Raw genomic sequence first — 11873 nt, 5'->3', positions numbered from 1 at the left:
AAAGAAACTCCAAGAAGAAATGACAGCTAATGAACTGCTCAAAACAGATATTAGCAGCATCACTGAACAAGATTTTAGAATAATAATGGTAAAATTAATAGCTGGGCTTGAAAAAAACATAGGGGACATCAAAGAAACTATGGCTACAGACAGAATGGAAAATAAAAATAGGCATGTACTGAGCATGGAGCTTGTTTAAGATTCTCTCTCTCCCTCTGCCTGTCTCCCCAGTTTGTACTCTCTCTCTCTAAAAATTTTAATAAATAAATAAACAAAAATTTTTAAATAGTAAAATATAAAGCTTTAACAAACAACTCTATTTTTAAAAATTATAAACAGAAAGAGAAGATAAATTGAAAGAATAAATATCAAAATGATAGTATATTGGTTTCTTTAAAAAATTTTTTTCTTAATGTTTATTCATTTTTGATAGAAAGAGAGATACAGAGACAGAGACAGAGTATGACCAGGAGAGGAGCAGAAAGAGAGAGAAACACAGAATATAAAAGAGTCTGCAGGCTCCAAGCTATCAGCACAGACATGGGCTCAAACTCACAAACTATGAGATCATGACCTGAGCCGAAGCCGGACACTTAATCAACTGAGCCACCCAGATGCCTCTAAAATCTCATGCTTTTTTTTTTTTTTTTTTTTTTTTTTTTTTGCTTTTTTTCTTAAGTGGGCTTCCTACCCAATGTAGAGCCCAATGCAAAGCTTGAACTCAGGACCCTGAGATCATAACCTAATCTGAGTTCAGGAGTCAGAAACTTAACCAACTGAGCCACCCAGGCACCCTTGGTTTCTTTTAAGTGGTAAAACTATAAGTAGTGTTTTCTTTATTTAGACCTTCCTGTTTCCTCCAGTGAATAACTTACAATAAGGGGAAAAAACTTTTAGAAGTACTCTGTTAGCTCCAGACCAAGTCCAGTATTTTATTTATATTAATCAGAAATTAAAGTTTAAAAAGTTTAAAAATGCAGGGACACCTGCCTGGGTCAGTCGGTAGAACAGGTGACTCTTAATCTTGGGGCTGTGGTTCAAGCCTCATCTTGGGGGTAGAGATTACTTAAATATAAAATATTTTTTAAAAAGGCGCAAATGTTTCATTTTTCATGGTCATCACTGTTTGTTAGGTAAAACAAAGTAGTCATTTTTCCACTCATTAGTGTTTGTTTCAAATAAGAGGAAAAGTTGAACCAGTAAATATGAAACAGAGTTTTTGAATTACCTATTATCTTCATTTCATGCTATTCTATTTCTTTAATTAAAGAGTTCTCTAATTAAAAAATTAGTGAATGGCTGTAACTGTGTATATTTCTAGGCTCTAAAGTAAGATTCAGAAAAGTCCTTCAAGAAAAATAGGAATGCAGAAATTACTTCATTACATTATTAATCATTACAGTCATTACTTTTCTCTCTTTAAAATTACTACTTATATTTTCAACATAAAAAGAAACATTCAAAAGCTAATGTCATTTTGTCCATATGTAAGCTGTTTCTGCATTTGAAACAATAAATACAAAGTTTTGTATGGTCTTACCTGAGTCTTGGTACAACCACTGCATTCTGACCATGGGGCATAGGAATCCCACTGGCAATTGACCGGAGATAAGGCACTGCCAAATTATGATAAATCAATAGAAAGATAATGGAGGGAGGGGACGGCACAAAGAATAGTCAAATACAGTAAAAAAACAAATTGCTTTACAATTTTTTAAGAGACAGCAAAAGTATCCCAAGACATATAAAAATATATGTGGAAGGGACCAACTTTTTTCAAGATTAACATTTATTAAGCATCTATAATATACCAGACACTATTTAGTTGTAGATTTAGATACTGTCATTGTAGACACAATAACAGGTAGATCACTGACCATTGATAGAGGAGAAAGCAAAGACACATATGTAAATAAATAATCATAATATAATAATACGAACATGTCCATGATACAATATACCTAATTTGATCAATTGCATAACAAAAATGTATACAATATAATGTGTGATGGACATACAGATAAGGGAGTGTTCACAGTTGGGAGGGTAAGTGGGAGGAAGGCATTATGGTCTTTGAAAAGATTCTGAACAATGAACTGAAGAGTTATAAAGGAAACTCTTAACTGGAAGACAAAAAGCTCTAAAAAGACCCTATCAGAAGTGAGAAACTAAAAACTGGCAAAGATTAAATGGACAGAAATTGATTTTTAAATATCCCCTTGTGCATGTAGGTTACTCCTCAAGAACATACCCAGTGTCCATTTGATCTTAATGCGACTCCACTGCAATACCTGAAGAATGGAGGGTGTGTTACGTGATGCTTAAGTCTAGCTTTGTAGAGAGGATATCATGACTTCATCCTTAGAGATTAAGGAAGTCTAGCTTCAAGCATATTTTGCAAGGGGTAAAGGAAATCAGAATCCTGATTTCTGGATTTCAAGTACATTCCTAGCCTTGCAGACACCATTGATAGAGGAGAATTATAAGTCTGTGAGTTGATCCTGAAAGTAAGAAGTCTGCTCTGAAGTGCATGTGTTTCCCATGCTTTTTATTTATTTTTTTGAGACTAAACTGTAGTCTTGACATGGCACGGATGATCCAAATGCCTCACTGCTTTTGACCCTTAAACAATCTGAACTTGCTATTGTTCTATGTTGTGCCCCAAGGACAGGCAGAGACCTTCCCCAAACACTGAGGCTTAAGAAGGGACGCAAGCTTGGCCTCATCTCATCTGCACTCCCACAGTTCCCTGTGTAGGCCTCCGGGAGAGCACATCTGTAGTGACATCAACTGTTTCAAGATCTGTATCACCCAGTGGACTCTCAGTGCTGTCTTGGCCCCCTTTGCATCCCCAGTCACTAGCACAGCCCCTGACACATATTCTGATAGTTTGATAAAGTAAACTGACGTGGCCCTATCCCATCAAACTGACAGTGAAACCAAAACAAGGCCATGATGGTAGCTTTTTTCCAGGTCTCAAGAGTCAACACGCCTATTTTCTTACAAAACTCTCAAACAGATGGAAGTTACCTTTATAGGGAACACAGCATAATGGATAGGCTTGTCAAATTACTATGTTGTACACCTGAAATTAACATAACATTGTGTATCAACTGTATTCCAATTAAAAGGAAAAAAAAAACTCTGAACCTTTAAAATCCAAAGAATGTCTTGCAATGACTATATTTAAAGATCACATTCTACTCAAGATGTGTCAATTCTAAGATTGGTGCAATTCTCTGAATTGCAGGTACAATCATGGAACAGGACAACAAGAAAACTTGGAGGTATTTTTAGTCTTCAAGTTTCTTCCTTATGAGAAATAAAATAAAGTAAAATAAGAATAAAACAAGCTTTTGCTATCATTGTCTTTTCTCAAAATGCAGAAGATAAATGTTGAAGGGAAAATGATGTTCAGGTGCAATGTTAAAACCAGGCCATCTGATAAAAACTTTTTAAAAATAAAAAAATAAGAATTTTTAATGATTTCCAGCACAATCCAAAACATTCTCACCTTGAAAAAATTTGAAACTCTCCTGTAAATCCCACCAAGATGAAGAAACTTATTGCCTGGAGGAAAATAAAGCATTAGTTTAGTTTGTATTACTTTAATGAGTTGAAAGTGAATACATTTGTCCAAGTCAAGATTTGTGAGTTGAGAATATAGAGAAGGAAAGAAGCATGTCCTTTAAGTTTCCATTTTAAATAAAAGTTTAATACAACTCTGTTGAGCTCACCTCCTACACTATTCATTTCTGTAAAGGCAGCTAGGGGCTGGGGAATGTCGTGGCCAAGCAAATAGAAGAGTTAGTTCATTAGAGCATTTCTTTAGGGACCCATCATCTTTTCATTCCTTTCTCTACCCTCCTTCACTCTAACTTCAACACACATGAGGAGGAGGAAGCCTGGAAGAAAGACCAGTCAAGAGTGAGGAGTTCGAAGGGAACTAAGTTTCATAAATGAAGAGTCAACCAAAAGTTGAGCACATCCCTAGCCAGAGGACCTGTGGTCCTCACCCGGCCCCTTCGTTCTGTGGGCGGCTCCTCCAGTCTTTAAAACACCTATGAGGTCTGTTGCAATCATCTTTCCATGATAGCACCAGCCTGAATATTGAAGATCTGGAAGGTCACAGAACTGTGTGTAAAGTGAAATTACATTTTGTTTGAAAAGTCAAACAGTCTGGATTTGTTTGAAAAGCAAATCTAGAAAGAAATATAATAAAGGATAATAGTTCATTTCTGGTAATGAGATTACAGGTAATTTCTATTATCTTTTTTTTTTACTTTTATGTATTTCCCTACTTTGACAACTGAAGGTGTCCAGGAATATCATTCAAATCTTTACTGGAGACTCTCTGAGAATCTGAAATGTTTTCAGTATATAACCCAAGTGTAAAAGTCCTTAAAACCATCTGACTCCATATTTTAATAGACCAATATTCTTTCTCTTCTCCCTGACCTCCTCAAACTTTGTCTTTCAAGGTTGTGAAGTGGCTTCCCAACAACTTTTCAGATCCTTCTACCTGCCTTCCTATATCACCTGCCATCTTATTAGGTATATTTTCCTTTCAATTGTGAAGTCCCAGCTGCCTCCTTCTGCCTTTTATTGGTCTACAAAGCTTTTAGCTTACTATTCTGATTAGCATAACGAAACAGCTGTGGGCATCCTGGAAATGAGTGGGGGAAGGTATGAATATTTGTCTGATTTTTCAGTGAGCAGGTAAAGCACATAATATAAAGCAACACCTTTCACAGGTTTTGTTTTTAATTAAAAATTATAAGGATTAAAAACAAAACAAAACATGGGGCACCTGGGTGGCTCAGTCAGCTAAGCATCTGACTTCAGCTCAGGTCATGATCTCACAGTTTGTGAGTTCAAGTCGGGCTCTCTGCTGACAGCTCAGACCCTGGAGCCTGCTTCCGAGTCTGTCTGCCTCTCTCTCTCCGCCCTTCCCCTGCTCACATTCTATCTCTCTTTCTCTCTCAAAAATAAATAAACATTTAAAAAACAAACAACAACAACAACAAAACTACAAGGGTTTGAGTTGGTTTTTCCCTTTTTCAACAATCCATTTTTTTTTTAATTTTTATTTTTATTTCTAGGAGAGAGAGAGAAAGAGACAGCATGAGCAGGGGAGGGTCAGAGAGAGAGGGAGACACAGACTCTGAAATAGGCTCCAGGCTCTGTGCTGGCAGCCAGCACGGGGGGCTCGAACCCACGAAACGCAAGATCATGACCTAAGTGAAAGTCGGACGCTTAACCGACTAAGCCACCCAGGGGCCCCAACAATGCCTCTTTACTCCATGCTGTCAACGTTTTTTTCCCTGCCCCTGGGAAAGCCTATCTCCATAGCTTTATTTAGTCATTCGTAGGCACTAATAAATAGTCACATTTTTTGGAAAACAAAGATTCTGAAACAATCTAACAGTCAAATTTCAATTCAATATCCAATTTTAAATGTCTCTACTACTTCCAGGTTCTGGATGCTCATAATGGGGGTGGGTGGTGTCTGATTCCAAATTCCTCCTCCTTGTTCTTCTGCTTTTCTTCCCCACCTCCCCAAACTGCCTCTGTCTTCTTCAAAGTCACAGCAGCAGGAGTGAGAAGAACAAGAGCCAAAGAGGGTCCTGTGTGACTAACCCAGCTGGAGTCCATAACGGCCACCCAGGGTGTGGTGGATGTCTGAACGCCAGGTCTTTATCTCCCACTGTGTTTCTGTGATTCTTTGGATGGCCCCCATTGGCGATCTACAACCACTATGCTCTTGGCAAAAATGATTCATCTCTTTATCACCCTTGACTCTCCCCAGTGCTTGCCTCCTGGGAGTCCTTTTCCATATGGATGCTACCTGTTGGGGGTGTTTCATCCTGCAGCTAGTTTCCCAGGCAGAATCCATAACAACCCAAGTGGGGATCCTTTCTACAGGTTCACATTGGGCCCATGCGATACCTGCACACATCCTTATCCTGTCAGACTCTGGATGTCCAGAATGTAATCAACAATGCTGTGTTGATTGACTCTGCTAAAGGCAGGCTAGGGAACCAGCCTACACCTTTAGATCTTTCCAGACATGACTAGAGTATCATTCCCTACACCCCCCATACTCTAAGGGGCACGATCTTGCATACTCTTGAGGAAGAGGATAACCAAAGGGTCACCAGATGCTATACTTTTTGTAAAACTGCTTTGACTGTCCAATATCTGACTTTAAAATGTGGGGAGGCTGAGCACTTATTCTTCTTGGCCTTTGACTCTCAGCCAAAGCAGGCATCACGAAAAACTTCATTCTTAACATTCCATTATTACACGTCTTTTAAAAGAATTTCAACCAAGTTTTAGGGAATATATACATTTTATTTCAGGAGTGCCTTTACCAACAACACCTTTCCCGTGTACATACTCCTTATTGTAACTTCTGAAGATCTGCCTGATTACAAGGCAGTTCTGTTCATGAGTTATACAAGCTGAATCTATTAACCAAAAGAATTTATTGAAATTTGCTAGCTAGGTCCCTGAAAACGAGTCAGTTATCATCTCCCACCTTCAGAAAGAATATCTTAACAAATGGACAAGACAGAACAATCACAAATTAATAATAAATGATACTTTGGGCACCTGGAAGGCTCAGTTGCTTGAGCGTCTGACTTTGGCTCAAGTCATAATCTCACTGTTCATGGGTTTGTGTCCTGTGGTGGGCTCTGTGCTGACAGCTCAGAGCCTGGAGCCTGCTTCGAATTCAGGTGCCCCTCCCCTGCTCATGCTCTGTCTCTCTCAAAAATAAATAGACATGAAAAAAAAATTAATGATATTAAAATTGGGGCACCTGGGTGGCTCAGTGGGTTGAGCCACCAATTTTAGCTCGGTCATGGTCTCATGGTTGTTGAGTGCAAGACCCATGCTAACAGGGCAGAGCCTGCTTAGGTCCTCTGTCCCTCTCTCTCTCTGTCCCTCCCCTGCTCACACATGCGTGCACTCACTCGCTCTCAAAAATAAATAAAACATTTAAAAAATAAATAAGTTGAAGTTGAAGTTGCTGTCTTTGGTCCTGTCTTTAGTTGAATAGTAATGTTTCTACCATTTGGCTACATTGCACTGGGCCAACATGTACATTTGGTAAGCCTTTCATTGCATTCCATCTCTCTGTATCTTCCACTCTCACATTCCTGACCCTTTCGTCCAGGATTCCAAATTCTTAAGTTCTAAGTTTCCAAAACCACTTTTCTATAAAGCTCTTAGATAAGTCATATCATGGGGACTTATGGCATGGCTGCAAATCAAACAAACAAACAAAATACATGAGAGGGTATTTTTTCCTATGAAATAACAATGGCACTATTATATTCCTTAATGGATTTCTCAGGACTTTGATAATCATAGTTTCCATTCTCATTCTCTGACCTCCAAACCACCAAATTTACTGTAAAACAAGAAAAAGGAATTCACTTTGGTTGGATTGTTAAATATATTTAAATAAGGATTTTTTTAAAGTTATCCCCATATCTTTTTCTTTCCTATTTCCCCATGTCCTCTCCTTATTTAAGCCATTTCAGAGATTGGTTTTGAGGTTGCTTCGTTTACAAAAGTAATGAAATTATTATCTTACCTTCATGTTTGGGGAAACATTCAGGGTAGAAGAAAGGAAGAAAATTTCTGCTGAGTGCCTGGTGAATTTTCAACAGCAAACAAGCCCAGCAGCCTGTTCCTTCCCTGCCTCTCCCTGCTGGGGATTAACTTGGCACTCACTCATAAACAGAGCAAGTGGTTCTGAGACTTCATTCCTGCCCCAACCAGATTCTCTGGGGACACAAAGAGCCTGCCCCTGTACTTAGTCGGTGTCTCAAAGCCAGATGCTTCTTATCAATTTACACAGGCCTCAGCTACAGCTGGTTGGAACTGTTTGGAAATGTAGTTCTAAGAAAACATCTGTAAATCAAGAAAGGCAGCAAATGTTCTCAATTCAATGTTTAAGTGATTTTTAACCAAAGGAGACCCCGTGTAAGGCAAAGGATAAGCCTCCTTCCTGTTTCAATCTTCCAAACGAAATGGATGTTTTCATGATTCTCTTAAAGTGTGTTGTACACCAAACTTTGAGATGAAAGGATTTAAATGCGGTTCTGTCATTCAGAAGGTAAATGGAACATTCTGGAGTAGAATTTCCACACCTCCTCCAACAAAAAGAAAGGAAAGCAAAACAAAACAGCAACAACAAATATATATACATATATATATGGCCTAACACAATATTATATCCATTCCCTCACGCTTGACTTTCACAGATGGTTAAAAACAACATCATATTTTGCAAACATATTTAAAAGCCTCAGTCATTTTCCCAAGTTCTTTCCCTATTCCATTGACTTGCAGATCATGGTTGGAAAGTTCCTATCATGGTCATCATCGGTCCATTTTCCCTTCTTCAGTTATTGTCTTGCCTGACTCTGCCAGATCCTCGTACCCCACAGCTTTGCATTCATTCTAACAGTTCCCAACATCACTTTCAGAGATTTCATGAATGCTGTATTTTTTTTTTTTTGCAAGATTTCAGATTTTCTATTTGTGAGAAGTCAGGGAGATCATTCATTTTCAGAAGTACCAAATAAGAGCTTTGCTGTCTTGGGGCAGCAGGGTGGCTCAGTTGGTTAAGCATCTGACTTCAGCTCAGGTCATAATCTTGTGGTCTATGAGTTCGAGCCCTGTATCAGGCTCTGTGCTGACAGCCGGGAGCCTGAAGCCTGCTTCAGATTCTGTGTCTCCCTCTCTGCCCCTATCCCAATCATGCTCTGTCTCACTCTCTCTCAAAAATAAATAAACATTAAAAAATATTTTTAAAATTTTTTAAAAAGCTGTGCTGTCTAACAATAGATTTACAACCCACTGGAAAATGTACAAGCCATCATACTCCCCCTCCCCACACACAATGGAATCCCAAAACCTTAGACCCTTCACTTCCTGGTTCTTCTTCCCCTGTCTATTTCATGGGATTATTTTCGCAGACTTTGCAATGAGTTTGCGCTGAAGAACTGAAGTCTCTGCATCACCTCAAGGAATGTACAGTGGTTCTAATCAGACTACTTCTTGCCTTTCAGGGGCATAAGCACTGTCCCGGTAAGGCTGTAACCTCTGTAGTACTCAGCCAATGAGGAATCAGGGGCGCCGTCCGCACACTAGGAGATAAATTTTCCACTGTAACTGCCCCAAATGTACCTGTCCATCAGACACTTGCTTTTGCAAGAACGTTGATTAAAGCCTCACTTCACTGTGCCCCAAGTCTCCACATCCCTCCTTTGATTGGAGCAGTGGGTTTATTTCTCACACTATTAAAGCTGAGCTGGGTTTTATTTACATGGTTTGGCCAAATATTCTGACACTTGCTACTAGGGCATTTATGAGTAGGAGAGACATAAGTTTTAAGTGGGAAAGGATTTTTTGAGTTGAGTGATTTTATAACTAAACATCGTATTAGTGAATATTTCCCAGTTTTAATGATTTCTTTCTTTCTTTATCCAAAGAGCTTGAAAATAGAGACCAACCCTCTCCTTCCCCTTAAAAATTAACAGTGGGTTTCCAAAGACAGTTTCCACATGTTTGTTAAAACCATTAATAATTTGTGTGGAAGAAATTTTGCCACAGAGAAGATGACCTCTAATTCCTGAAAGTTTCTTTTGTTTATTTCTTTATTCAACTCCAATTGCATGACTACCAGATGTTATGGACTCTTCTTAAGTACTCAATGTGCAATTCCATTTTGGGGGCTTAGTTTGTGTTCCCCCTGATTCTGAGACAGGAAGTCAATTAAAAATATGGTTTTGGGGTGTCTGTGTGTGTGTGTGTGTGTGTGTGTTTTGGTTTGGTTTTTTGCTTGGGTTTTGGTTGGGTGTTTTGTGAGGTTTTGTGGGGTTTTTTTGGTTTATTTTCTGTTTTGAGAAGTGAGCCTATGAAGCACCGCTGACAGATGGGAAAGTAAGACAAGGAGGGAGAGGTAGTCAGTAAAAGGTACTTTATCATGCAGGATACCACTGTGGGAATTAGAACTCAGTCTCAGTGTGGAAATATGGGAGACTTCAGAACACTTCTCGGAATTATTCCAACTAAGGGAATGTGTCTACCAACACCTTATCATTGATTGAGGGTGGCTCCTAGATTCATCAACTATCTGACACTTCAGTTTGCCTGGTTGGGTAGTTGAGCACACAGCTGTACCTGGGGGGGGGGGGGGGGGGGGGGGGGGGAAAGACCTTCAAGTAGATGATTGCAGGTTATTAGCAATATTTGCCGTTGCCATGTAGCGATGAGTGCTGAGGGGATATAAGCTGAATATCAACAGCACCTGCTACAGTAGCTTGTCATTCACACATGGATGCATCATTAATATTTTATTCTCAATCCAACAAATATTTAGTGAGGTTGCATAATATAACAGGCTATAGATTTTGACAGAAGCTTTTGAGCACTATCCTTTGTTATTTTCACTCCTTACATGCCGTAAAGATCTTATGATCCCATTTATAGAGTATCCTTCCTTAGTCTAGAGGATGAGTCAAATGCATCCAGTGTATCTACAATAATGTAGAACTTGAATTGTCCAGCGTCCAGAGACTGTATGCCAGAGATCATTTAAAAAGTTTACAAAAACTTCCTTTCCCCAAGTGCTTTGCACTCTCCCATCTCCACATCTTTGCTCTCATATGAACACTGTTTCTTCAGCATGAGAAACGTCAATGGAGAAGTCATTGGAACAAAGGGTTTAAGTGTAGGTAGGAGCCATACTGTGGGAAATTTGACTGCTGGCATGAGTGGTGTGTAATTCATCCAAAGGACAATGGGAACTCGCTCAATGGAAGTTTTAAAGAAAGAAGTCAAAGTGATGTTTTCAGATGATCAAAACAGTGGTAGTATGCAGACCACATGGGTAAGGAAGGGAAGAAGGACACATAACCTGGAATTTATTTCGGTAGTCAGACAAGGGGCAATCAAGGCCTCCTCTAAGAAGGGATAGACAAAGAACCAGAGGATTCACAAGGCTGTGATTAAACATGATTTCATGTCTGATTGAGAAAATTAGAAAAATTTAACAAATTAATTAAGGAGAGAAATAGGAAGTTGAAGAAGAAGAAGAGGTGATTTTGGAGAGGGGACATTTTACTTTGTAGAAACCAACCAGCACAGAGCCAGAAATGTAGACCTTTTTGGAAAGAAATATGGGAAATACCTTGGACAGCGATATAGGTAAAGCCACTGGCATGAGGATGCTTAAGTGAAATCATGGGAGACTGATCACAGTGAAGTACAAAACCATATGCTAAGCCACTATTCAGGGAGCAGAAGGAAGGGGAAAAGCCAGAAAGGAGGGGGAGAGAGAGAGAGAGAAAGGAGGTTACAGAAGGGAAAGGAACACCAAAACAATGCAGTGTCCAGCCAATTCAGGAGACTCACAAAGAGAGGTTAGGCAACGATGACAAGCGCCATACAGAGATCAAAGAGAAGAGTATTGAGGGGAAACCTCACCATGTGGCAACTGAAACATAATTAAAACATTGTGGGTAAACTGACAGCAGAGTTGCCCACATATTTTCCACTCTAGTGCTACAAGATACCTCAAGAAAAAATAATTAATTTTATGTTTAATTGTAAGAAGCTGTATATATTATAGAGAAGAGTTTCTTAAAATGTTCTTTTTTTTTTAATTTCTAGGAGAGAGAGAGAGAGAGACAGCGTGAGCAGGGGAGGGTCAGAGAGAGAGGGAGTCACAGGCTCTGAAACAGGCTCCAGGCTCTGAGCTGAGTCAGCACAGAGCCCGACGCGGGGCCCGAACCCACGAACCGCGAGATCATGACCTAAGCGAAAGTCGGACGCTTAACCGACTAAGCCACCCA

The 11873-nt window shown here is 39.3% G+C and overlaps 1 protein-coding gene across 1 annotated transcript in view; it reads right to left on the bottom strand.

The window, feature by feature from the left end:
* C7 (complement C7) overlaps positions 1-7669 on the bottom strand; it is a 60145-nt gene extending 52476 nt beyond the window's left edge. The window contains exons 1-3 of the mRNA XM_039244296.1: positions 7604-7669; positions 3515-3570; positions 1541-1616 (exon numbers count right to left, since the gene is read on the bottom strand). Coding sequence (XP_039100227.1) covers positions 1541-1616; positions 3515-3570; positions 7604-7609 — 138 coding nt within the window. The 5' untranslated portion in view covers positions 7610-7669. The remainder of the gene's footprint in view (positions 1-1540; positions 1617-3514; positions 3571-7603) is intronic.
* Between the last annotated feature and the right edge of the window lie 4204 nt (positions 7670-11873).

This window comes from Hyaena hyaena, unplaced genomic scaffold (assembly GCF_003009895.1).
Source record: "Hyaena hyaena isolate Hyena2069 unplaced genomic scaffold, ASM300989v1 scaffold_236, whole genome shotgun sequence".
Classification (NCBI taxonomy): domain Eukaryota; kingdom Metazoa; phylum Chordata; class Mammalia; order Carnivora; family Hyaenidae; genus Hyaena; species Hyaena hyaena.
The sequence above is the reverse complement of the archived record's forward strand: the minus strand, read 5'-3'. Positions and strand labels throughout refer to the sequence as shown.